The sequence below is a fragment of the Peromyscus eremicus genome, chromosome 6 (assembly GCF_949786415.1).
Source record: "Peromyscus eremicus chromosome 6, PerEre_H2_v1, whole genome shotgun sequence".
NCBI classification, from domain to species: domain Eukaryota; kingdom Metazoa; phylum Chordata; class Mammalia; order Rodentia; family Cricetidae; genus Peromyscus; species Peromyscus eremicus.
The window spans coordinates 99,057,801-99,085,035 of NC_081421.1; the positions used below are offsets into that span (position 1 = coordinate 99,057,801).

Below are 27,235 nucleotides of genomic sequence, written 5' to 3' on the forward strand. Positions count from 1 at the left end.
TGTAGTACAAACTTTTGTTTTTCAAAAGCCAAATTTTAGAGGCCTATGTTTATACACAATACACAGATGCACAATACACGTTAGTCCTCCTGTTTTCATAATTTTCTGTTTCAGAATTTCTTACAGAATAATGTTTAAGACTGCATGAGTAAGAACTTTACAAAGCAGCCTAGTAAACACCCTATTGCTTTAGTTAAGGCCCTGCCAAACAAAAATACCTCGCTGTCCCATTTTTGTATTTAAATTTCTTTGTTCAAATAGATGACTCTTAGACAAAATGGTAAAGATTTCAGGTACTTTAACAAAACCAAAAGTATCAAAGTCATTTTTCATTTTCAAAGTATATTTAAAGAAATGATTGTTTCAATATAAAACCCCATAGTACACAGTAAAAACATGGCTAGCCAATTGGCTTTAATCCTAGAATATTACAAGTGGCCACCGAGTTCTCAATTTAAGCATGTGATTTTATTCTGTATTTTTGTACTCTTCAATATAGATATCAAAGAAAAATGATCTGTTTTTTTGTCTATTATATGATAGAAATCATTCTTTGAGGGTGGGCACCATGCTGTGACAGGAAAGGCATTGTGTTAAACCTTAGAATAGTTGTTAGAAAAGAACTATAAAATTATAAACTTTTGGAAACAAATGCACTGAAAACATCTCTAGGAAAAACATGCAACTGGCTAGGTACAAATTACAGGCACTGCCAGGCGTGCGGCCTTAAAACTCACAAGGAGAAATGAGCACCAGAGTCGTCTCTAACTTTACAAACAATGTAATGAAGGCCCAAGGATAACACATAAAAAACTTACATTACACCCCAAAACTTCGCCAACGATAATAAATATATTATTTTCAGTCTTTTGGAAACAGCTAGCGTTACTCATTTTCACAGCACTACGGCGGTATGTGGCAGTTATCCTTTACTTTGTTTTGGACTACGCAGAAATGACAAAGAGACAAATTATCTTCCCCAAATGGGATTTTTCAGTGGAGGTGGAGGTGGAACAGTTTCCTAATTAAAACTTATTCTTAGCTACTTTTCCCTTCTTCTTCCAAAAGGTTTCACTGGAACTTTACAAGATCTACATCGCTTCACTGCAGCTCCATGCCATGCTATTTCCCATCACTGTTGGGTCATGTTCAGATGTGGCATGGGAAGAAGATGTCTCAAGGTAGGTACAGATCACAGGAGTGAAAAAGAGTTTGAATAAGCTAATATATAGTCAAAAATATATATATTCATCCTTGTTATAACAAAGAGTTGCATTTTAAAGAAATTCATTTATAATTTTAATTACAAAACAGTACACAATATGAGATATGTCAAACAATTTTGGCTTTCAAAAGCCCAAGTGTATAGCTCTACAGTTACATACATGGCTACCAAATGTCCAGTGTTTCACTGCTGTACATAAATAATGACAAGGCAAAGAACAGCAACCAGTCCAAGGGCTTGTAGGCCGAGGAACCATAGCATAAGCCAGAAGAAAATGACTACTACTGGTTCCACAATTCGTTCTCCAAAATACATCCTTGTGAAGCCCATGTTGAGGAGGTTTTTGTTCAGTTCACCAAAAAGTGTTCCCATCTTCTTGTAGTCATCTCCAATGGGTTCGCCAGTGTGGTTTTGTGATTCTTCAACATCCTTAAAAACAGACAAACCAAGATATGAACATAAGAAACATGTAAATACCTTTAATAAAATATATCTTCTCCAAGTAACTAGGCACACACTTCTGGTAATCATTTAGTAATTTAGTAAATACTTATTATGAAGACGTCCACAACTTCTGAATGCATAACTTCACATGGCAGAGGTAGTCTCCAGATGAAAGTAGGGCCCTGGTGCTGAGAAGGGGGCCATCCTGAACTCCCTCATGGACTGATCTAACCACAAGAACCTTTACAGTAGGGAGTTCGTACAAAGCATAATAAGATGCTATGTTCCTGGTTGGAAGATGGAGGGAGGAGCCATGAGTGGTGAATATAGGCAGACTGTGAAGCTGGAGGAGAAAAAGGACAGATCTTTGAAGACCTCTGAAAGGAGCACATCCTTGCTGATCTAGACTCCTGATCTCCAAGAATATAAAAAAATAAATTTGTGTTGTAGAACAAAGTACTTGTTCAGACAATGGAAATATTCCTTTGGATTGACATATTATCTATCCTATTAATAGAGAAAGCACTTACTGATTTTTGTAGACTTAGCACCACTAAATCCCCCACTAGACCACTGATTTGTAAGACAAGGGTACAGTTCATTCACCCTCATGCACTCTCCAGATGCTTGGAATTGCACCAAGGTGCCTATGGAGATGAACACTGGTGCTTTGATTTCTCTTCTGAGAGCCTGGTTGCACAGCCACCTCTCTGCCTGTCTCCGTTAGTTGAAAGAGGGCTCCTGGCCCCTCTGTCTTGGTGAAGACATGCCAGCAAACTAAGATTTGAACAGTTCCAGCTTAGCTGACTGGAGGATGACTAGTTACTGGGGTAGTCCTCAGCCATTGCTGTTGTGAGCTTTCATTTGAAGCCTCAGCTAGCTAGGCAGGCTTACCTGGAGCCCTTGCATAGCTTCCTGTCAAAACACTACTGAGACTGTAAATGCTTCCTGTTAATCTCAACAGGGGGAACAAGGTTTTGAAATAGGATTCATTTTACACAAGGCAGAAAGCCCACTGAGAAGTTGGCGCCCCAGTAAACCTCCATGTATACCCACCGTATCTTCTAAGAGTACTGATTTTTGTTATTGCCCAGTCTTACTACAATTCAGAACACCACGCTGGTTCTTAATGTTTCCAACCCACTCCTGTGGTTTTGATATTTGTTTCTTCAGAAGTTTATGTGTTGAGGGCTTGGTATGACAGGAGGTGAAAGCTTTATTAGGTGGGCTTAGTGGTTGGTTATGACAAATGGGAGTTCTAAAAAACGATTATCAATTCTTTCAAGAGGATTGTTAGGAAAGGCTTAGGCCTTGTTCCAGCCAAGCTTTTGTTTGGATTCCTGTTCCACCATATAGTGATGGCTCCTAAGACTGCAGTCTACCTTGAGGTGAGGCAGCCAAGATAGCTTTTTAGAATCTAAAACCGTTTGCTAAATAAAACATGTTTTCTGTATAAATTAGCTTGTCTCTGGTATTTCATGACAGTAATGAAATAGAGCCAAGAGAACAGTCCTTTGGAATTTTGCAAACATTTCTGGTTCCATTAGGCTCTGCCCATAGAAGGACCAGAAAGACACCACACTGAGGAAAAGAGAAAGTAATTTGCATGGATTAATCTTATGTTTATTAGCGTCTAAAACTTTTATGTGTTACATGACACCATACTACATTAAAACCTGCACATTTGTCCTTGTCTTTTAAGGCTATTAAGCCATTCCCCTCCATAGCAGCACTTGAAGAATCTTTGATTTAGTTGGCAATTGTTCTGGGTCCACATCCTGATTTCTCTAGTGTTTAGTAATGTTGATAGTGTTTTTTTTTGTTTCTTTTTAAAGGGCTTAAAAAACCCTCTTTATAATCAATTGTTATCTATGAACTCATTGTACTTCAGTTTTTTTTAGCAGTTCTTGAAGGTTTCTAAGATTTTTTTTAGTGTTTTTCTAGTTTTAGTATGAACTAAGTTCCCAGACCAAACATAATAGGTATTTACTTTAATGTCCTTGTAAAATGAATTAAGTCTGCAAATGTGCCTCAGGTTTTCAGGGGAAGAGGTAGGTGTTACAATACTTGACTCCAGCAGGGACTTAGTTAACTCTGCGGTCCAGGTGTAATGACAGCAAGGATCCTGTAGGAGTTGGTGGACTGATATGGCAAGGGAGAAGGTAAATTTGGGCAAGCTGTAGTTATTGCAGCCTGCTTCTATTCTATTGTACATAGAATAGAAGGGAGGACATGGGCAGTGCTGGTAAATCAGCAAGGTCTAGTGAACCTCAGTGCTGTGCTTTCTGTGTCTACAGAGAAGTCTTGGGGTCCTTGTATGCTTTGTAAGAGGTTTGTTACTTCCAGGGTAACTGTGATATTGGTAGTGCTAGTGATGAGGTAGCCGAAGTGCTGACACTGAGCACCTACTATGCACCAGGCACAGCACTGTCTTGATCGATTTCCCCAGCAGTCTCTATTTATATATATACAGGTAAGGAAGTTGCCAGCGTTGACTTATACTCGGCAGTGGCCAGGTCTGTGAGGATCCACCCCTTATCCCCATACATTGCTAGTACCTAGTAAGTGGTGAATACCTCAGTTTTTAGATACAGTTTATATATTTCACCTCTGGGTGGAAAAGGCTTTGATAACGTTTTGTTTAACCCATTAAGAGAGCAAACTGAATGTCAGTATGAGTCTTGCTTTACATCCTTTCAAACAGCTTTAAAGTAAGTTTATCAAACAGGAAAACTGTTCCAACTTCTATTTTCATCTTGTGTAAAAATTTAAATGAGGTAAAGCTATTTGTAGACTAGTACATTTTCATAGCTTATAAAGTAGTGACTAGAATTAACATTAAAACGTCAAAAAGAAGACAGCAAAGAAATACACCTAGCATAACTGCAGTAAGAAAATCTACTTCACATGAACAGTAAACTGAAGCAGAGATGCAGATGGAGCTTTCCCTGCTCTGACATTAATCATCCATGTTCCTGCCAGACTTTCTTCTTTGTGTGTGAGGCTCCAGTAAAGACCATTTGTCAAATGGACGGCTCCTTTTAGGGTTACACAGGATGACTAGAGAGTGTTCTCAGTGAGGCACTGACAGCCCTTGTTTGTCCATGATTGAAGACATACACAAAAACACAAGAGTGGCCCAACTTATTCAAAATCCTTTTAAAAAATGTTCTGGTTTTATTACTATTGTTGCATGCAAGTGTCTGATGTTTGCATGGATATACACAGCATACACATCATCATCAGACAAAGATTTTGTGTAGTAGTCCTCTCCTTCCACATTTACATACGTTCTGGGGCCTGAACTCATGTTGCCAGGCTTGTGCAGCAAGCAGCTTTACCAGCTGAGCCATCTTGCTGGCCCTCAAAATCCTTCTTAATGGTAGCAAATTAAAGGTAAGACTTTTTTGAGAAGAATCCTTAAAATAACTACATCAGTCTCATATTTTAGAAGCCACACCTAAAGAGGTCAGGTTCCATAAGCCTAGTAACAAAAAATAGGCATAGTTTTAAAATAGTGCATACAAATATATAGATAAACCATTATTGTAAGTATTCAGAGGATACAAATGAATACAGTAAAAACTGAGATTGGATTTATCTTCGGTAATATGAACCCATGAAAGTCAAAATAAGGAAGGTAAATTTACTGCAGTACACATGCCAAGATGTATAACAAATAACAATGTTTTTTTGGACAGAACTGGTGACTAGTTTGTGAACTGCGCTTTACTAATAGAGGGATAGATAAATGGCAGCTCAAAGCTTGCTGGATTTTCTCAACTTGTTTATCCAACTGCTTCTGTCGACGGTTTTTCAGCTTCAATGACATTCTGGTCTACTGGCCTCTGCTCTCTCTCAACCAATCTATTTTCTTGACAATTTCTGATAAGTCAGTTGTTAGTTTCCCCAAGTTCTCTTGTATGTGATAAATTGTTTTTCCAGCATGTCCAGCTTGGTGTAGTTTTAAAACAATGATCACAGTTGCTTGTTTCTTTTGTCTGCCCCTTTATGAATTATATTCCCTTATCAGTGGAAGCTGGCTGAAGAGGTACAGGCCTTTCCCACTGGCCATGCCTCCACAGAAAAGAGCTCCACACAGGGAGCTGGAAGTGAAGGGAAGAGGTGAGAGACACTGAAGACCACCTTTCAGGTGAAGTTCTAGCTCTAGATCAGAGATAGGTATGGAAATTCCAATGCAGCACCATGAGGGGCAACGATGATGGAGTGGGGTGTGGTGGTATTGTATTCCCCAAAATATTGTGCACCCTAATAAACTTATCTGGGGTCAAAGACAGAACAGCCACTAGATACAAAGGCTAGAAAACGGTGGCACTCACACCTTTAATCCTAGCACTCCAAAGGTAGAAATCCCTCTGGATCTCTGTGAGTTCAAGGCCACATTGGAAATGGCCAGGCATGGTGACACACGCCTTTAATCCCAGGAAGTGAGCCTTTAATCCCAGGGAGTGGTGGTAGAAAGCAGAAAGGTATATAAGGCGTGAGGACCAGAAACTAGAAGCATTTGGCCTGGTTAAGCGTTCAGGCTTCTAGCAGCAGTTCAGCTGAGACCCATTCTGGATGAGGACTCAGAGGCCTCCAGTCTGAGGAAACAAGATTAGCCGAGAAGTTGGCCAGGTGAGGTTAGCTGTGGTTTGTTCTGTCCCTCTGATCTTCCAGTATTCACCCCAATAAGTCACCTCAGGTTTGATTTTATTAATAAGACTCTTTAAGATTCATGCTACAGTGGGGTGTCACTCAAATGCCACAAGCACCGTCCTTAGGAAGACACAGTAGATTTGCCTGAATAAATGTTTCTGTATTTGCTGTCTCCCTTGAAAATGTCTCCAGACACTTTAAACTATTGCTGTATTTAGTATCTCACCAGTTAACTATTCCTTTGCGGGAAGAGTCTGCTGAATTCCTTATTGTTCCAGAAGCCTAATACTGGTTATCTGTGGATGTTAGTTATTTTTGATGGCAAATTGAAGGCCAATTTCTATAAGGCTGAATGAGAGGATTTTTAGATGGTGAACATTAGCGCTCTGAAATGAGTCTGGAATTTTAAGCAATCTGAGTGTTTATTATTTTTAATATCCTATAATGGTCAAATTCTGGGTATAAAAGTTTGGCTTTTGATAATCTAGTCAGATAGTTCTCAGTCCTAAAGGCTCCTCTTTCTCCTTCTTCATTATCTCTCACATAGACTATTAAACAGGCAACTTCCCTTTTGTGCTCTGCAGATTTGATCATGTTCTTTAGCTAGTAATTGATTCAGTTTTCATTCAGCCCAAGGAAAGCTAATGGGAATCTAATCTCTAAACGGTCCTTTCTCCCTTAGTTATGTCTAACAGATCAAATTTCATACACAAATTTGTTTGTTAAAACATTTTAGTATAACTAAAGTATCCTCTTTCAATAACATATATATGTAAGAGCTCCAGAAAACTAAGAAATTCAGGTGTCAGAATTAAACAAAGAATGTTCTGTGTCAAAATGATCTCCTTTTCATTCCTACAGGACATTATACACATTAAAACAAGTAAAAGCAAGGCTGCCTTAAGCTTTCACTTACATTCAACACATTTGTCATCTTATTGCTTTCAAAAATATGTTTATTCAATAAAATCAATTCAACAAACACTTTTCCTGGTGTCAATAATGCATTAAATAAATGACTGTACCTTAACTTCAAAAGGCTAGCAATCTAGTATAGAAGGCAGTATTAAGTAAGCATATTTTTTGTGGAAATGTGATATTTTAAAAATTACAAAACGTTTTTGTATTTTGGCTTAACCTGAATAAAAATATTTAGAAGAGAGCTGGCAAAAAATCTGAATATTCAAATATTTAGTTTTCTGTTTTAAAAAACGAGGTGTTTAACTGCCTTCTATTATAGCACAACCTATTCTGTGGCTGAAAAAAGAAACTAACAAGAAACAAACAAATCAAAAACCCTCCCTGAAAGGACTTTAGAACAACTTGCTATTTCAGTTTACCAGATGGTGTGGAATTGTACCACAGGTTTCTTTCGAAAAACCTAATGTTGTCCCGTCAAAGAGAGACTGTCATCCTATCCACCCCTTCTACAGGGCTGGTCAACTGATTTGTAGCATAGAAACAACATGATCGTCTCTGCCACGTAATCTTGTTTAAGATAATCAAATTCTCTGTGGCCTAGCTCCTTCACTTAGTTTGAGAACATTAGTTTTCTTTGGAGAAGAAAATAAAAAGCCATCCATTGACAGACAAACAAGAAAACCCTTTACTTCAATATTTAATTACTTGCAAGGATTAATTTCTTTTATTTTATTTCTCTTTATCTTGAAAATGAAATATGATGTTAACCTTGAAAATGGACAGACAATGTTGAAACAAAGTTTTCAACTGATTTTATTTTTTTATTTTATTTTTATTTTTATTTATTTTTTAAATTTTATTCTGTAAACGGTGTTCTTTCTGAAAGTTTTGCCGTACGCCAGAAGAGGGCATCAGATCTCATTATAGATGGTTGTAAGCCACCATGTGGTTGCTGGGAATTGAACTCAGGACCTCTAGAAGAGCAGACAGCGCTCTTAACCTCTGAGCCATCTCTCCAGCCCTCAACTGATTTTATAACAATCATTAATTTATTAACTATCTAGGGCTCATGGGTCACAGTTTGAACTATATTGCTATTCAATGTATAAAGAGACTGAAGAGGAGGGATCTGTATCTTCGTCACAGCCATCTTATCCCTGGTGGAGGAGATGCGTTTGGCAGCAAGGCTCCAAGGATCATGTTTCTAAGGCCCTGTGCTAATCGGCACACGCCTTCTTATCAATATAAAAATCAACCGTGTCATCACTCATATTCTAATGGCCTTAATATATCAGTTTTGACAGCAGTTTAAATAGCTACACATATCCATTTTATCTAGTAAAAAAAAAAATAATCTAAAATGGCCTAATACCAGGCTGGCTATCATATTGCACCTGCATTCAACTGTGATATTTATGATTTGGTTAGGATTTAAAGTTTTCTAAAAAAAAAAAAAAAAAAAAAAAAAAAAAAAAAGCGAAATCCAAATCATTCTCTAACATTAGCCCTATCCTTGTCTGTCAGATAAAAACAAAGGCAAGAGCAGTGGCAAAAAAGACCAAGCATGTAACCAGGAGCATTGGCACGGGTCTGAAATCCCAGCTACTTGAGGATGCGTCAGGAGGATCTCAAGTTCTAAGGTCAAGTTCTAAGCAGTGATAGAGTTCACCAAAGTACCCTAAATTCACTCCCGACTGCCACAAAAAATAAAAATCAACAGAAAAAAACTAGAAACGTAAGAAACCTCATAGACGTAATTTTTCTAGTCTTCTAACTATATACAGTAAAGAGAGAAATGTATTTCAGTCAACCAGAGCTAACTACCATCCCTCCCCCACAAAATTCTTCTTGACTTTGTAGCAATGTACTTAGGACTATCTCAGAGCAAAGGACTGCAGAGTGAGCTCCAATGATTATGGTGAGGCTGCCTACAGACATCAGAACTTTTTTAAAAAAATCCATTATATTTACAGAGAGTTAAAAAGTAAGAAAAATGAGAAAAAGAAATTGGGAGTAACTAAGGACTTTTATATTGAAGTCTTCTCCTTCTTCCACTTAATCCAAATCTACTCCATTATCCCACTCAACCTCTCAAAAGAAAGGTTGCTTTGAAAACTGCCTTGTTACCTTCTTGGGAAGAGACTTGCATGCAAAGCAGCAGTAGGACATAGCATTATACGCAAGGGGACGATGAGCATGACTATCTTTCTAAGGAGTTAAGAATTTTGAAAGCCTCTGAATTACTTATACATTTAGCTCTTTTGGCTCGTATTTTCTCCTTGCAGCTTAGAACCTTAGTTTATCATGACAATTATGCGTTTATAGACACTGTTCTTCATTCCTCCTGAAGGGCCTCCAATCTCTCCTCTCCTTTTGCTAGGCTGCTAAGTGTTGTTGGTAAACATTGTGTTCAGATGCCTGTTATAAGAGGATCATGTCTCATGGTTTCTAGTACTTTTCCCACATTCCCAAATCCTTTCAGTCACCTCTCAGTAACTGTTCACCCAGTTTCTCATGTGAATTGACCCAAATCTTTTTCACTCTTATGTTCTCCTTCTTTAATATACTACTATTTCTGTTTAAGATGAAATGTATAATCCTGTCTTCCTATTTTCATATTCATGTTTTGCTGTGTGTCTGTGCATGTGTGTATCAATAGTGCATGAGTGCACGCCATGAATATGGGGGTCAGAGGGTCACTTCAAGTCTCCACCCTTGCTTGTGTGAGACAGGGTGTCTCTTGTTATTCTCTGCTGCACACATCATGCTAACTGGCCCACAGTTTTCTGGCAATTCTCCTGTCTCAGCTGCCCATCTCCCAGTGGGGCAGGATAGGATAGCAGTAGTATACGCTACTGTGTCTGCTTTTTTAGAATGTGGGTTTCGAGGATCCACAGGTTATCAGGCTTGCACAGTGAACGCTCTGCCCAGTAAGACATTTCTCCAGGCCCACTCATGGATTTGTGCTATAACATATACTTTGTATTCCTACAGTAAAGAAGGAAAAAAAGATCTTGAGTCAAACAAAAACAGAGTAATTTTAGGCAAGTTACACCTCCCTTTAGAGAAAAACCGTGCGAGGATATTGCAGAATCAGAAGCTCTGGACAGAACATTGCCCAGACGAGGGCTGGCTCCCCAGAGCACTGATGCTGCTATTTGAGCTGTCTGAACAGAAGATATTGAAAAGGATTTTAAAAAATTTGTGGTTTGTAAATTCTCTTCTGTTAAAGTTTAGAACAGCATTTTCCAGTTTGTACCCAGGCCAAGGAAGTACAGCTTTATAGATGTTTATAAGCTCTGTTGTTCTTGTTTTAGAATATGCTGGGATGTTTATAAGAAATACTCAAATATATGAAAGGTTGTTGCTAGAAACAAGTTTCTTTAAAATTCATTTCTCATTAATTTCCAAGGCCTATAGTAGGATTTGTTTCATCAAAGTCAGTAGTATTTATGAGTCTGACAATTCTTCAAAAACTTACACCAATACTATTCACTCAGCGAGGCTTGGGAGTTGCTCATTACATCCTGCTCAAGAGCAGCTTCTTGTTTGTGTACTGATCTTTCTGTCAAGTCTAGTGACGTGGTTGATTCTTTTGTTTGCTGTTCTGAAATAACTACTGTGCAATTCTTATTAAGTGAAGTGTCTAAGTTATCAATCATTGGACTAAGTGGGGGAAAACGGTTTTAATAGCTTTCATTATTTACAGCACTAACGAACCTGCAGGGAATCTACCCTTGTAGATAAAGAAAAGTATATGATGAATGAATGAAGGAAGGGTTTGTGTGTGAGACAGCAGGCTAGAGTTGCCTCTCTGTGAGCTGATGAAGCAGAGTCAGAATATGAAAAAACAGACTGTATCCCAAGGAGAGAAATAAAGGAAGAGCTCGGGAAACCCACCAAGGGAATGAAAAGGTACCAGAACAGATCAGAACAACAGGATGGGCAATGCAGTGAAACTGAACTCCGTCTCTTCCATGCTCTTCCTTGGCCATGGGAGGGAAGCAAAAGCCTCTAAAAGGGAAGCCAGATAAAAGCTGGGCAGCCCCACCCCCAGGACAAGTCCATAGCTTTCATGAGCCTCAGATTCCCCTGCGGGTTTTGGTGAGACAGTAATTTCTTTGGCGTATGGGTCAGTAATGGAGAGAAATCCGATTTTGTCATGTTCTATGATTTATAGGGCCTGGAGCCATCTTGAGAGAGGAACTACTGCTAAAAACTGACCCCACAGGCCTCAGACCAAGTCAGGGAGATATTAATTTGGCCTGGCACAACTCCTGGGTAAGAAGAGGCCCAGAGAGAGTTAGAAGAGCAAGAGTCAGGCACTGACAGTTGAAGGGTGTAGCTGGGAGGACACTGGCTCAGGCAGGGAAGGACCTAGAAAGAGGCTGGCAACAGATCCCATCATCTGAGAGAAACCCTGGTGTCTGAGGCCCATGGGCACATCACACTCTGGAGCCACCTTATCTGTCGTTCACTGCTGTGGAACTTGAGCACTCAGAAGTTCCTGGAGTATACTCGACACCGAAGGCTGTAGCACTCCAGTGGAGAGCTGAACATTTCAAGGTATGAAGATAGGTCCTATGCCTGTACAGCCTCACTGCCGGGATTGCTTCCCCCATCCCTCATGCACTTGGAAGACATCCTCCAGCTAAAACATTAGCCACACCAGGGCGTCTGTACAGAGGCTCCTGGTATGCAAAGAAAGAAAGAAAGAAAGCTACTGTGAGACAGCCTGGTGGATATCCAACACTTGTCTAGTATAATCACAGGAAAGAATCTACATGTTCTACTGCCCTTCCCCCTCCATGCTTTAAACTGACTTCTTCCATATCTCCTGGATATCTTTTTTTGGCTCTTAGATTGCTGTCCCCACTTTTTACTCAGCGTGTAAGAGGATTTTAACATTAATATACTACATTTAAAAATTTTGCATTTCCCTTCATGCATTTATTGAACATTATTTACACATTTATGAGGCACGATCTTTTCCTTAGCCCCCTCACTTTTTTCAACCTTTATGCTCCATGATTCCTCCTCTATCTTCCTCAACAAGCAGTAGTGTTTTGACTTTACTTTTTATTTTTTTTAAGAAAATACTCTTATGCTTTAACTTTTGCTCTCTCTTTTTTTTTTTTACATGTATCTATTTTTGTTTCTGGACACTTTCATTATTGAGATGTCTTGTTTTTGCTTTTCTCTCTCTCCCCTAATCTCTTACTGTTTTTCCCTTCCTGTCCCTAACACTTTATTCTTTTTCCTCAGTTATTTAACTTTGCTTCTCTGCTTCTTGCTTCTCCACGTCATCTTTCTTTCTCTCATTCATTTACTTCCAGATGTCTTACAGTCACTGGTGACGTACTGGTGACTGAGACGGGTGTTAAGTGTGTTTCTACCTCTTGCATTGGCAGATGTTGCTGATACAGCAGCTCATTATCTCCTTGTGGCCAGCACTGGGGATTGAGACTGCCCAGCAAGATCCCATGCCAAAATGCCAGAAGGATAGATGAACAAGGAAATGTTCAATGCAGAAGTCAAGAAATACAAGAAAAGACTCTCCTAGATCACAACTCCCAACTCAAATACTGAAATATGTAAAATGCTTGATGAAAATTTCAATCATTTTCTGATAAAAAAAATTGATCAATGATCTCAAAGAGGATACAAAAAAGCAAACATATTTAACTCAACCCCTGGAGAGGAAAGCCAGCAACAGAGAGGGAAAAGTCAACAAAACAGATGAAAAGTTACCTACAGGAAAGAAAAATTCAGCAAGGATATTGAGACTTTAGAAAGAAAACAACAACAAACCTATTCTCCCAGAAACCAAGCAAACCAAAACTACCAAATAGAAATGTTGGGAAAGAAACAAATGAATCAAATAAAAACACAGTGAAAAGCATCACCAACACACTTGGCCCAGTGAATGAAAGAATACATGAGGAAAAAGTCTGGGATGGAGAACAAGGTTGAACAGCACGTTCAAACATCAACAGGGAAAAGCATGCCTGACTGAAGTAATTAAACACTCTGGGACATGATCAGACCTAAGCACACACAGGAAGGAGGTGAGAGAAACACTATAGACATAGTGAATCTATTTAAGATTAGAGCAGGAAACCTCCCAAAGTTAGAGGAAGATACAACATTCAAACACATGAAACATGCAGAACCCCAAAGACATAAGACCAAGTTAAAATTTCTCCATACCATGTTAATAGTCAGGACATCAGACTGACTCTTAGATTATAAGAATCTGGGGCCGAGAGATGGCTCAGTGGTTAAAAGGGCTTACTGTTTTCCAGGGGACTCCAGTTCAGTTCCCAGCACTCACATCAAGGTGGTTCCCAGCTGTTTGCTACCCAGCTCCAGGGTATCTGATGCCCTTTTCTGGCCTGCACAGGAAATACCCCAGACACATATACACTCACAAATACACACACACACACACACACACACACACACACACACACACACACACTGAATCTAAAACACAATCCAAGACATATTTTGAAAACTGTAAGAAAAAAAAAGTCACACACAGAGGCAGAAACATCAGAATAATATCAGATGTCTTGCCAGCAATTCTAAAAGCCAGAAAAGCCTGTAATTATTATATTTCAAGCCTAGAAAGCAAATAACTGCCAACCAAGATTGCTGTTTCCAGCAAGGCTATCCCTTCAAATGGACAGACTAATAACACATCAAGGCAAGCGGAGGGAAGGCAATTCTATAGCCATCACTGAGAAAATACATAAAGGAACAGCACACAGAAAAGGAAGAAAGATTCTCAGAAGAGCGCGCTTCACAAGAGGAACGGAGGAATTCATGAGAGCTAGGAAGGAAACCATCACGTCTAACACGGTAAAGCAGCTAACTCCTAATGCTAACAGAGGAGAGAGGAAAGAACACTCTAACAAGAAAAACACCCAGAAAATTACAGGAATTAGTAAATGTCTCCCAAGAAAAAAATTAAATGTTAATGGCATGCCTCAATTCACCAACAGATGCAGACTAGCTGATTGAACTTAAAAAAAAAATTCAGCTATCTGTTGTCTCCAAGGAACACCCACACACAGAATTAAAGGATAAAAAACAAGCTGTGAAGTGAATGGAAACCCCAAACATGCTGACATAGTTATTCTGATACCTGGTAAGTAGATATCAAAATTCCTAAGAGAAGCTAAGGGAGGTTACTGCATATTAGTAAGGAGAACAATCCCTTGAGAATATATAACAATAGTAAATATACACACTCAATGCTGGGTTTCCAATTCCATAAAACAAAGAACTAAGGGACATAATGGACACAAAGGTCAAATGGATCTAGGTAACAAAAGCAGTGGGTGACTCCAACAAAAGCAGTGGGTGACTCCAATATGCCACTCATACCTCTAGTGAGGCCACTAAAACTGAAAAACAACAAGGAAATATCAGTTGGATTACAACAAATCAAATGGAACAGATATTTTCAGAATAAACCACCCAACAGATATAGTATACACATTTTTCTCAGTAACCTTGGACTGCTTCTTCTTCAAAACAGAACATAGTCTAGGTCAAAAAGCAAGCTTTAACACATCTAAGATAATTCAAATAATTTCTTATCAGATCACAGTGGAACAAAAGTAGAAACCTTTAGGAAGAGCAACCACAGAAAGGCTGGGAAGCTGGCCCATTTGGTAAAGAGCTTGCTGTGCATGAGGACTCAAGTTTGGCCCCCTGCACCCACATAAAAAGCCAGGTGTAGCTGGCTTACCTCTAACTCCAGCATTGGAGAAGTAGAGAGAGGTGGTTCCCTGGGGACTTTCTGGCCAACCAGCCTCGCCTGATTGGTGAGCTCCAAGTCCAAGTGAGAGACCTCATCTCACACACAAGGTGAATCACTGTCCTGAGGGGAACACCCAATGTGGACCTCTAGCCTCCACACTTGTGAATGCATACCCCTACACATGTACACACACACACACACACACACACACACACACACACAGACACACATACACACACACACACACACACACACACACACACACACACACACACACACGGGACCACAGAAACCGTACAAATCTTAGATACAAACGAAACATTCTTGAATGACCAAAGGGTCATTGAAGAAATAAGGGAGGCAATTTAAAAACTCATAGAATCAACTGGGAATAAAAGCACACTTACCAGAACTTTTAGAATGAAGTAAAGAAAATTCTAAGAGAAAGTTCATAGCCAGTACCAGGCTGTTTCAGCTACCATGACGCTAAATAAAATTTGTTAAGGAGGAAAAAAATCTTGCCCGGTTACTCATCAGACGGGATTAATACAAGGGCATAAGAAGAACTGTAAAAATTAAATGCCCAACCCAAGTATCAGTCAACAAATGGGAAAATGAACTGGACAGTTTTTTAAACAGGAAAAAAACGCATATAGCAAAAAAAAAATACTTGAAGTATTCAATATCCTTAGCCATAGGAAAATGCAAATGAAATCTGACATTTATAGGAAATAGCTGGAACTGGAAACCATTACGTGAAGGGAAGTAAGTCAGACTTTATATGTGAAAGGTAGATTTAAAACTGTGTACATGTTTATGTGTGTGCATGTGTGAGTCTCAAAACCAGAAAGTGGATCCTGACGTGGAGGAAGAACTCTGAAGAGACGTAGGAAAGAGGACAATGAAAAAGGTGGAAGTGGAGACTAGCAGGGAGAGGGAAGAGAGCAGCTGCAGGGTAGAGGGCAGTGAGAGGGAGGGACAATTGGAACCAAGCATAATGATATACATGTGAGAGCAGGCCATGGGGAAACTCATTACTTCGTATGTTAATGTAAATAATTACTAGAATAACTAAGAAAACAATATGGGTTTATTGCATGTCTTATAAAAAGATCTTTGAAAAATAGCACATATAAATAAAGTCAACTGGCTTCATCAGAGTCTATCTGTTGTGTTAGGTGAATGATGCTGCTGTTCACAACAAGTTTTCTGTTTAGACCCACAGTCTACAGTTACATTCCAAACCTAAAAACATTTCCTCGTGGCAAGTTTCGCACCGGTATTTTACGCCCCGCTTGCGGCAAACAAGCCTGCACAGACTTGATGAATTTGCTAGACTGACTGACAGCTGCTTTCTTTCAGGAAACCACACTCTGGGTCTTGGCGTACCTGAGTACCACCTAACTTTGATTGCTAAGCTTTAACTCTGATGAGTCACAATCCTTGATTCATGTAAGGTTGACAACAAACAGACCCTTCAGTCAGTTTGCTCCAGGTTAACAAATGATTGACTACATATCACAAGCAAGGCAGGTGCTGTGTGGTCTGCAAAGTAACTCTCTGTCACCAACATGCGTAGTGTGAAAGGTAGGCATACAGATCCTCACATTTAAACACAGCTTCCCCTGCCTTCCTATGCACAAGAGACAGTTCAGAGCACTGTTTCTGAGCCCATGCAGCTCTTCAGATTTCTAGAGTGACATAATCATTCAACATTTCCTAGCAGAGTCCTGAAACCCCAAAGTCGACATGTTCAGTACCAAACTGAATCATTCAGTCTCAAGTTGTTTTTTCCCAGGACAGCCTGCTTCAGTGAACAGCATTGTCTGAAGTGTAACTGAAAGTCTGCTGCTCTTTCTCCACGTCTTCCTCTTTCATCCTTTGCTCTACTTTCGCCAAGTCATTTCCTCCTGATAGATAAGCTAGAGCTCCTATCATTTACTTGTCGGTGATCTTAGTTTCTTTATACTCTCTCTAGGTAGAGGTTACATCTACTTTAATGCTTATTAATATAATTAATATTATTAATGCTTATATAGTTTATAGGATGAAGATGTTTTCTTTGAGACCGGGACTTATTTATTAGCCCAGGGTGGTGTCAAATTTGCTATGTGGCCGAGGATGACCTTGAACTCCTCCGAATCCTTCTGCCTCCATCCCCTCCAAGTGTTGGGATTACAGGCATGCACCACCTCACAGTTAAAATGATTCGTTTTTTAAGTCATATCACAGTCAAGAGAAAATTATTGGTTAAATTTTCATCTCTTCAGAAAAAAAGTTCTTGTCATTTAAATCTGATCTGTGTCACTTAGTTTTCACTGCCTTTCTTTCTTTGTTAGCTATTTGTTCGATAAACTTCTTCAGTACTTATATCTCAGACACTTGTCATCACAAAGATGCTATACCAAGCCGTGTGCTCTTAGACTCTTGAGGCCTAACACACACTGCAGGACTTCCCAAGTACCAGCCAGCCAGGACTGACACACACAGGAGCATTCTGATAGCAAGTTCTGAATCAGTCCAACAAATAGTGCCACAGTGTTTTGAAAGATATTGTGTGGGGAGTTATTTTTTAATGTGCTTTACTCAAGATAACGTATCTTCTTTCTCACCCTCACCCCTTCTCAACAAGGAATCAAACCTTTAAATCCCTTACTACCAAATTATAACCACACATTAAAACAAAACAAAAATGTTAACAAATGCATTATGAGATATGGTTATAATTCTCAAGAAAGGATTTAAAATATATTTATTATGTGTATTTGTTTACACCTAAATGTGTGTGTACCACATGTGTACAGGTGCCCACCAAGGCCAGGAAAGGGCATCAGATTCCTGAAACTAAAGTTACAGGTAGTTGTGAGTCACTGATGTGATATGCTAGTGTGACCAGACCAAACCAAATTCAGCAGCAAAGTCTCTCTCTCTCTTTTTTTTTTTTTTTTTTTTTTCGAGACAGGGTTTCTCTGTGTAGCTTTGCACCTTTCCTGGATCTCACTCTGTAGTCCAGGCTGGCCTCAAACTCACAGAGATCCGCTTGGCTCTGCCTCCCAAGTGCTGGGATTAAAGGCGTGCGCCACCACCGCCCAGCATCAGCAGCAAACTCTCTTAACACTAAGCCATCTTCCCAGCCCTCAAGAAATACATAAATACATACATACATACATACATACATACATACATACATACGGAGGGAGGGAGGGAGGGAGGAAGGGAGGGAGGGAGGGAGGGAGGAAGACAAGTCCAGGGGCCAGGGAGATGACTCAAAGGGTAAAAGTGCTTGCCACACAAGCCAGACAGTATGAGCTTAATCCAGAACCCACACAAAGCTGATAGGACAGAACTGACTCCAGAGTAGTTCCCTGACCTTCACTGTGGCACACTCATACCCCTGCATATAATGATGATCATAATAATAATAAAAACAGGTCCATAATTGACTTATCCTTTGGTCTTTAAAAAAGGATTTGAACTTGCTACGGTAGAAATGAGTAAAACAGTAATAAAATATAGAGAATCAAAAGGATGGGTGGGAAAAAATTAAAATTGAGAACCTAGATTGGGAAGGTATGTTAGCACAACTGCTAAAAGGGAGCCTCGGATTGGCTCTGCCCTACTAGGGAGTTGAAGCAAAGTACAGCTGAGCAGGCCTCTGAGCAGGTCCACCATCACCTCAGTGGACCCTTCTGTGATGACACCTGTCATCCCTAGCCGTCTCCTCCACTTTTATCTCTTCACAGTACCCATAATCCACTGACTGACTGGTTCCTTATGCGTGGTCTCCCGTCACCCCATGAATAGTGCCAGATTAGTTAGAGGAGAATTCTGAACATATTTTTATTTGTATACCAGCCTACAGCAGGACCCGGAAAATAGTAGATGACTCTACTCTGAATTTTTGATTGAACAGATGAAAAGTCATCAAGAGAACATATCCAAGCAAAACCAAAAACGAACAACGAACAGAACGCAGAAAACTTTCTGTAGTACAACCATTTCTAAAGTAATTAACGTTCGATATGATATAAGTGGATAGGAAAAGCCCACTTTTAGTATATGGCCAGGTTGTTAGAGCAGTAATCAAATGTAGAGTGCCTAAAGACTTAGATTCTATGAGATTGCAGAAACATCCAGAATTGTCACAGTTGTTATACCATTTTCATTACATTGTTAAATGCACTAGAACATAACTGATCAATAAAATAAAAAAGGGGATGGGGCCAGCCGGCCGGGCAGTGGTGCACACCTTTAATCCCAGCACTAGAGAGGCAGAGGCAGGTCGATCTCTGTGAGTTCGAGGCCAGCCTGGTCTACAGAGTGAGTTCCAGGACAGCCAGGGCTACACAGAGAAACTCTGTCTCAAAAAATCAAAATAAATAAAAAGTATGTGTGTAGGAAGAGGACACATCACTAAACATAAAATGTATTTATGATTTATAATATACCTTATAAACCTTGGCTAAGGATAAATGAACATACTTTATTTTCTGTATACTTGAGTTGTGACTGTATTGTGTTCCTTCAGGTCAGGTGTGGAATTTACCACTGTGGCATCTCATTGGATTTGGATTTTGGAGGACTTCAGGTTTCAGTTGAGAGGCACTCGGCCTATTTTGTACATCATGATTTCCTGTAACTTTCTTGTGATGTGCTAGTGCATCTTATAGTTTGGACAGTAACAGTGAAACAGATTTCCCACCAAAAGACTGAACTCACTTGTGCCTATTTGAGAATATTCCTTTTTGGACTTTATAAACTCACATCACTCATTTTTTTTCTTTAATAACTTTAGGGGAAAAGTCACTTTTAAGTGTTTTAATTTTTTATTTCTTTTTATGTTTTTATTTATTCTTAGGGAATTTCAAATAATATATTTTGATCATATTCTTTTCCTTCCCCCTAACTCCTCTGACATCCTCTCCCACCTCCCTATCCACCCAACTTCCAAGTTCTTTTATTTATAATAGGACTGGATATGCTTCACGTTTACTGGACATCACATCATATCCTACAAATGTAAAAATGACATATATTTATAATTACTAACTTTATAAAGCTTTACCTAATCATAGCATTTCATGTTATATAGCTTACCAGCAGATTTATAGTTTGCTTGTCATTTATCACCACATGGAAAGTTACAGTATTCTTTTATACGTATCTCCCTCTAGACTAGATGGAGCTAATAAAGGTAAATGTACTATTTGAGGAATTGATAAAATCACTGGTTCTATTAGCTAGATCTTAAGCAGTCTTTGAAATTACTATAAACTGAAAAAAACTAGCATTTTTATTTATTTTTAATTTTAGCTAATTGTAGTCAATGACTTTAAAATCATAATTCATAGTTGTAAACATGAAATAACATGATATTCAAAACTATGCTCAGTTTCACTGACAGCTACCGAAGATAGTAAAACAGCTGTAGTAGAAGGGGATGGTTATATGATAAAAAACAAATTAATTACGTAAATAAGACAAGACTTTGTATGAACTAATGATAGACAGTAGTGTATACAGTGAGCTAGAAGTCACCACAAAGGAACTAGCCAAAGACAAACACTTTTCCTATAATTTAACTTTCCCTCTCAATTCTCAGTTTGTAGCAGTATAAGATTATTTTCTGATATATGAAAACTACCTCTGAAAACTACGGAATGAGAAATTCTGAGTTAGGAAATTTGTAATACACAAGACCTTTGATTTTAGTTCTCTACCTCTGTAGACAGTCTGCATAAACGTAGCTAAAAATAAGAACAAAGAGGTTAAAATAATTTTTACTAATTGGAAGAATGAAAAATATTCCCTAGAACTGGTATTACAGAGAAATAGACCAAAGGAAATGTAACAAAACTTTAATTACAATTATGTTACAATAGTAGATATTAAAGATTTGTTCTTCATTTTTCCAGAGCTCAAAGCACTTGCACTGTGCTTTCCTTTGGATCAGAACTCTGATAAGCTGCAGTTGCTGCCGTAGGAAAACAGGCACAAACAAGGAGGCCATTTTCTCTTCCTAGGCCAAGACTAGACACAGATGCCAAAGATGTTAAGTGAAAGAAGAAAAGCCCTGTAGTTACAAGAAAAAGTTAGATCGCAGAGTGGAAAATGTATTTTGTATCAAGTTCATTGAAAATCCAATTAAGCTCATTTTCAAATGTCTTATCAACTCCCTTACACAGGCCGGTATGCACACACCATAAGTAATATGTTTTTGCAGATACATGGCTGCTATTGAAGATAAGACTGTGAGCCCAGAGAGGACAAAAACTGCAGATAGTAGACTAAGGGGTAAAGGTACAGACAAAGGTAAGGTTTCTACTTATGCTCCCTGAGGCAACCTGACAGTCATGGTGTCTTTAGTTGTCCCTTTAATCTTGCTTTATCGTTTCTCTCAAGTAGGAAAGGGAGAAAGTCTTCCATGGGGTTATTCTCTCCCTTGTCAAAGATTAGTGATATACAAAGGGGAAAAATCAACTTAAGATCTTTATAAAAAAACAAAACAAAACAAATTTAAGTTGGTCAGTTCTTTTTCTTAGAGAATTATAAAACAATTTATCTAATTTTTAGATTAGAAAATTATAATACTTCTTCAATAGATAACATTAGTTCCATAAAGTAGAGAGCAACATTTGGTAAAATGCAGTTCTATGATGTGATTAGTTGAGGCGAATAAGAACGGAACCAGAGGGATAGGTGAAAAAGAGGAAACACGAAGTAGAAATAAGGAGCTAATACTTACTGAAGGCCTACTGCGTGCTGGGCATTTGTGTAAGAATATCTCACTTAAGACGGCACTATACCTATTACAAATGAGGAAACTGGCCACCAGGTTCAGGTTAATAAAGCAGTAAAGCCAGGGTTCAAACTTAGAACTATCATGCTATAAAAGCTTCGCTGTTTCAGAATAATGTCCACAAAGAAGAGGAGGAAGATATGGAAAAAGAGAGAATGAACAATAGGAAATATGCAGAAAAGAATGTGGAGGGGAGAAAAAGCAAGGTAGTTAGAGGTGCTGGAAGATACACGGAAATAAGTAGTCAACTGGGACTATCTGTTGGAAATACAGACTTCAAGCCAAGATAGAAGCTATTTTTACTTCTCTTTTGGGGATAGAGACTAGCAGGGTAATTTCTACAATTCACAGCCCTGTACCCTCCTCGAATTTTTGAGTAGGGTTTGGCATGCATGACATTCTAAGCCAGATAATACTTTTGCGGTGGTATTGGTTCCTTTCCATCACTCTGACCAAAGTGCTTGACCTAGGTAGTAAGGATTCATTTTGGCGCATGGATTCAGAGTTAGGGTGTAGTGCATGGCAAAGAACACTTCACATCAGGCAGCCAGAAGCAGAAAAAGAGGCATACAGGAAGGGTTTCATCAGATGAATCCACTGTAGGAGTAATCCATTCACTAGATGAGAGCTTTATGATCTAACTGTCTTTAACCTTTTGTGACCTTGCAGACTACCCAGAGGTGTGTATGACTAATCTTCTAGGCATTCCCCCTTCCCTAGACAGTCTCACTCACTACAGTCTAAGCTGACCTTGAACTCACTGTGTAGCCCCGGCTAGGGTTACAAGTGTGCACTACAGCACCTGGTTTACTCTTTCATAACTAGTCACCCCAAGAGGACTGTTTTCTACATCACAGGCTTGTTAGCCATATTCCTGGCCACTTTTATTGGATACCTGGTAGCACCTACTGCTCCATGTATCGACAACCAAAAATGTCAACACACTGTCACATGGATCCTAAGGTAAAACTGTCTTCAGTTGAGAACTACTGATCATCTAAACTCAGTATCAGCACAGTTTTGTTTGCAAGCTGCTTTTAAAAGATGTGAAATGATGTGGATATAAACAAACACCCAGTTTTGAGCTACATAATCTAAGGGAAAGCAGCAGAGCTATCAGAGATGGTTCTCCGTGAACGGTGGGTGACTCCGTGTGTAGGATAAGAGAACTGGCTTTGGAGCTTAGAGACCCCGGTTCTCGGCTCTGGTACAGACTACTAGGACCAAGAGCAAATTTCTTGCCTTGCCGGCCTACCTTGCCTTTGAACTCTGCCTGATCAAGAGTTCAAATACACACTTCAGGGAAAATCTGTTAAATAACTTCCTTACATGCATCATTACTGATACTATTGCTGAAGGGCAATTACAGTGAATACTGTGGATTGGTGTGCTTATACTTCCCCCATTTCCTTGCCAAAGTGTGGTCTGTGGTCATGGCACCGGCACCACCTGAGAATCTGTTAAGAGAGGCCAAGTGTGAGACCTCACTTCAGATTAGCTGCACTGAAGTCCTTCCTAGCAAAGGATGATACTTAATGCGCACATTCCAGGGTACTGCTCCAGGGCACCCTCAGCCCAGGCTCCCTGTTAGCCGTAGATATGGAAAATCTTACAAACTGCTCGTCCGATTTCTTTCCGGTTCTGGTTTATTTGACCAGTAGGTCTCAGAGCTAACACTTGTGTGTAGCTAACGTACTAGGGACCGCTCTAAGAGTACTTTTCATACATTACTAACTCGTGTGACCCTCCCCACCCTCCTATGAGGCTGACGTCATTCTCATTATACAAATGAAGAAACGGAAGCCCACAGAGGAGGGTTAATTTATTCCCCCAGAGCTTCAGTTGTAAGTACAACCTATGCACTCTGGATCCAGAATCCATAGCGAATCAATCCTACCTCCAGTGATAAGATCAAAAAGGACAGACAGGCTACTCCACTATTTTTCCAGATCATCCGTGGAAAACTTTGATAAACACTGTCATGAAAGTCCCTGTTATTTACTTAAATGTCTAAGCCAGTATCATCCTTTGTAAAATTCTAGGCATTGCAAAAGGCAAAAAACAGAAGTGAAGCATCATTATTTTAAAGGGAGCAGGGGGATCTCTCTCTAAGCTCCAGGCCAGTGTGTTTTGCATAGTGAGTTCCAGGCCAGCCAGAACTGCACAGCGAAACCTTGTCTCAAAAAAACAAAAGGCAAAACAACAATAACAAAAAGGTGGGACACTTGTTTAATGCATTCTTTGGGCTGCTCCAGGCCACTTCCAGAAGTTTGACTCTCTGACCTATTTTTTCCACTTCTAGGAATCTCTTTCAACAAAGAAGTGTTACGATTAGTAGTGGGGGATTGTTTATACAGCATTATTTATGAAAGAAAGTTTGAAGCCACTTAAGTGTACGCTATTAGGAGAACAGACTATTAGGGAGCTCTAAAAACCATTCTTTCACAGGGCTTTTCTGACATGGGGAATAATGCTAACTTCTACATATGTTCAATCAGATAGAAAACTTCATTAAAGCACATGATGGATCGGTATGCCAAAACACAGAGATACAGTAACACCAAGTGCTTGATTTCAAGGTATTGGACTAATTCCTTACAAGTTCTATTTTCTCCACACGCATTTTTACAATTTCTGAAGTATACATTACTTTTACAATAATAAAGACCTTAAAATTAACAGCTTCCTGTAAATACAGCTGTCTCGGGTTATTGTGAATAGCAATCTATGTTGTAATAAAGCAAATACCACTGACATTACAGACACAGAATAAAACCCAGAGACCTTTAGTTTTCCAGCTATCAAGCAGGGCATTTGTCTTCCATAAAACCACCACATAGTCACTGTTATCAGGATACGTGGATCCTCTCTCACGAACACAATTATCAACATTGTGGAATAGCTATGCCCAGGCTCTTCAGTTGCCTGGAGAGCAGCATAATTACTCTTTCCCCTTGCTTATCTCTGAGAGGCTTGACTTGTACTTCTAATTAGACAGTTACCTTTTTCTCAAGGCTTCCTTCTTAAGAGTACTTGATTTTTAACTGGACCTCTTTTGTCAATCATCCTGCCTGCAAAGATTCAGGCCAGAATACTACTTAGCTTTTCTTCAAACAGGGTATGAGTTAAGGACAAACTGTAAACGATGGGAGAGATGTCTGTGGAGATTACAGGTTGGGAAGGAACCTGGGGAGGGACCTGCTTCTTATCAGAAAAGGAAACAGAAACAGAGCAAGATATAACACACAAAGTTAGGAACTGTAAAAGCTGCGAAGCTCACATGAGGTGATTCTGGAACGTACCACATTGGCCCCACCCAACATTAAGAAAGCATTTCAGAGGGCTGTGGCCTTCAGTTCCCTCTCAACATCTAGAGGCTGAGACTCCGAACTTCAGACTAGCTGAGCACACAAGCAGAAAGACAGCAGGAAAATGGCCCCTGCCTCATTTCAAGCTAGTCTGGTTTCCATTTTGGTTTCTATCTTTGATTTTTATAGAAAATTTCAGTGTAAACTTTAACATAGGAAGTAGTTTTCCAGAATTATCCCATTTATAATTTGGAGTCCTGGTATCCTTAAAACCAAGCAAAAAAAAAAAATGAACAAGAGAATATCTCCATAATAAAAAATTAAAATGAATAAATAAATAAATAAAAATAAAAGGTTTTATAGTTGTCAACTATAATTCTCCTTCAGAAACTGTGTATGTAAAAACAGCTCTATCTATGTGGCATTGCATAGATTTTAAAATTTCATTTGCAGGTTGTAAAAAAAAACCCTAGAAAACAGGCTTTTGTGATACTGTTGCCAAAATATGATGGATCACAGAAGTTCGCTTTCTGCATCAGTGGGTTGGTCTGTACCAATTCTGACTTCCTGATAAGAGGTTCCCAGGTACTGATATGGTAAGATTCCACGTGTGTTTTCTTCATGATTGTCAGAGTTTAGAGTATACAGGTAAACAATGTAGCAAAAATAAAACGACAGATACAAGTAACACGTGTAAGGAGTGCAGGAAAATGAAATTTCATGACACCATGGAGGAAGCAGGTATGTGATAGGGTATCTCTTTTCTAGAATGTATATTTAATTTTGTGTTTCATCCTTTTTCTTAGTTCTATTAACAGTTTCAGTAAGACTAGAGTTCCTGGTGCTGTCCATGTCATCATATTGGTAAAGTCCAGAGACATTCAAGGGAAGTATTTCCCATATGCCACGACAACCATTTGTACATTTACTTTTGGAAAAGGGTTTTGATGGCTGTCTTGTCCGGTCAAGCAATTAAGGTAAGAGGAAATCAAGACCTTACCTACTGAGTCAAGCATGGTACAGTTAAATAGGAATGCCACCAGAAAGGGAGCCAGCAAGATCTCCTAGCTACCAATTCTGTCACATATGGTCACATAGATGAACAATAACTCTTCACATGGTGAACAAGTCCAAGGCCACATAGCATATTTGTTTCCTAAGTAACATGTTAAAATGTTTTTATGTTAGTAATGCATTTAGTTATTAATTTAGTTAATGATACTAGAGTTTTCGAAATGTTAGAAAAAGGGACAAGTGGGGAGTGATGACAAGAGACGGGTATTAACTGATTATTCCAGTAGTATAGGCTTACTTATGTGATTTCTAAAGGTCTGCGTCTCCGGAGGATTTCTGAGTAGCCAATTACTGTAAAAATTGTCCCACGTAGAATTCAATTTTTACACTCAAACTGAGATCCAATTCGGAGAACTTAAAAAGTACCCGGCTTCTCTCTCTATTATGTCTGGCCTCTTAGTAAAGCTTCCTTCGCTTTGGTGCTCACAGAAAGCACTGCTCTTTTTTCACTTCTAAAATGAAGTTGAGCTCTGCTCGGCGGTGCTGTGAAACTTGCTCTGGGAGAGTCCCAGTGTCACCGGGGCGCCGACACATGCTTCTCCACCCGCGGCGCCGGCCGCCCGGCCGCCTACACCGTCCAGGGCGCGTGCTGCGCTCCGAATCCCGGCGGAGGGCCCCCGTAGCCCAAGTTGCCGGGTGTTTTCAGGTGAGGCACCGGAGGGCATTTCCACGGAGGCCGGCCCCGCCCGTCAACCGCTCGCCGCCTGCCCAGCTGCCTGCCTGCCCGCGGCCCGCGCTCACCTGCTCGCCCTCGTCCGGCCGCCGCCTGCGCCGCGGGCTCGCCCGGGGCTCCCGCTCCTCCGCCCGCTCTGCCGGCGCCGCCCCGTCCTCGTCGCGCTCCCCGCCGCCGGCGCCGCCCCGCAGCAGCTCCCCGGCCGAGCACATCCCGCCGCCGACACCGCCCGCCCGCACGGTCGCCGCTTGCCACACCGGGACGCTGCTCGAGAGCCCGGCACAGACGTGAACCCCAGCAGCGCGCCCACCGGCCTGGGCGCCAGAAGTGCCGGAGCCGCCCGCCCCTCCTGTCAGCCGCT

The 27,235-nt window shown here is 39.9% G+C and overlaps 1 protein-coding gene across 1 annotated transcript; it reads right to left on the reverse strand.

The window, feature by feature from the left end:
* Fam241a (family with sequence similarity 241 member A) lies at positions 1–27,235 on the reverse strand. Its single transcript, XM_059266221.1, has 2 exons — positions 26,943–27,235; positions 1–1,654 (listed from the first exon to the last, which is right to left on the reverse strand). The coding sequence occupies exons 1-2, from the start codon at positions 27,084–27,086 to the stop codon at positions 1,409–1,411; spliced, it is 390 nt and encodes a 129-aa protein (XP_059122204.1). The 5' UTR covers positions 27,087–27,235; the 3' UTR covers positions 1–1,408.

Excerpts from the sequence above, each read along its gene's own strand:
- Fam241a (XM_059266221.1), bottom strand. The coding sequence starts at position 27,086 with ATGTGCTCGGCCGGGGAGCTGCTGCGGGGCGGCGCCGGCGGCGGGGAG. Across the intron at positions 1,655-26,942 it reads GGCCGGACGAGGGCGAGCAG|GATGTTGAAGAATCACAAAA; the intron begins GTGAGCGCGGGC and ends TCTGTTTTTAAG.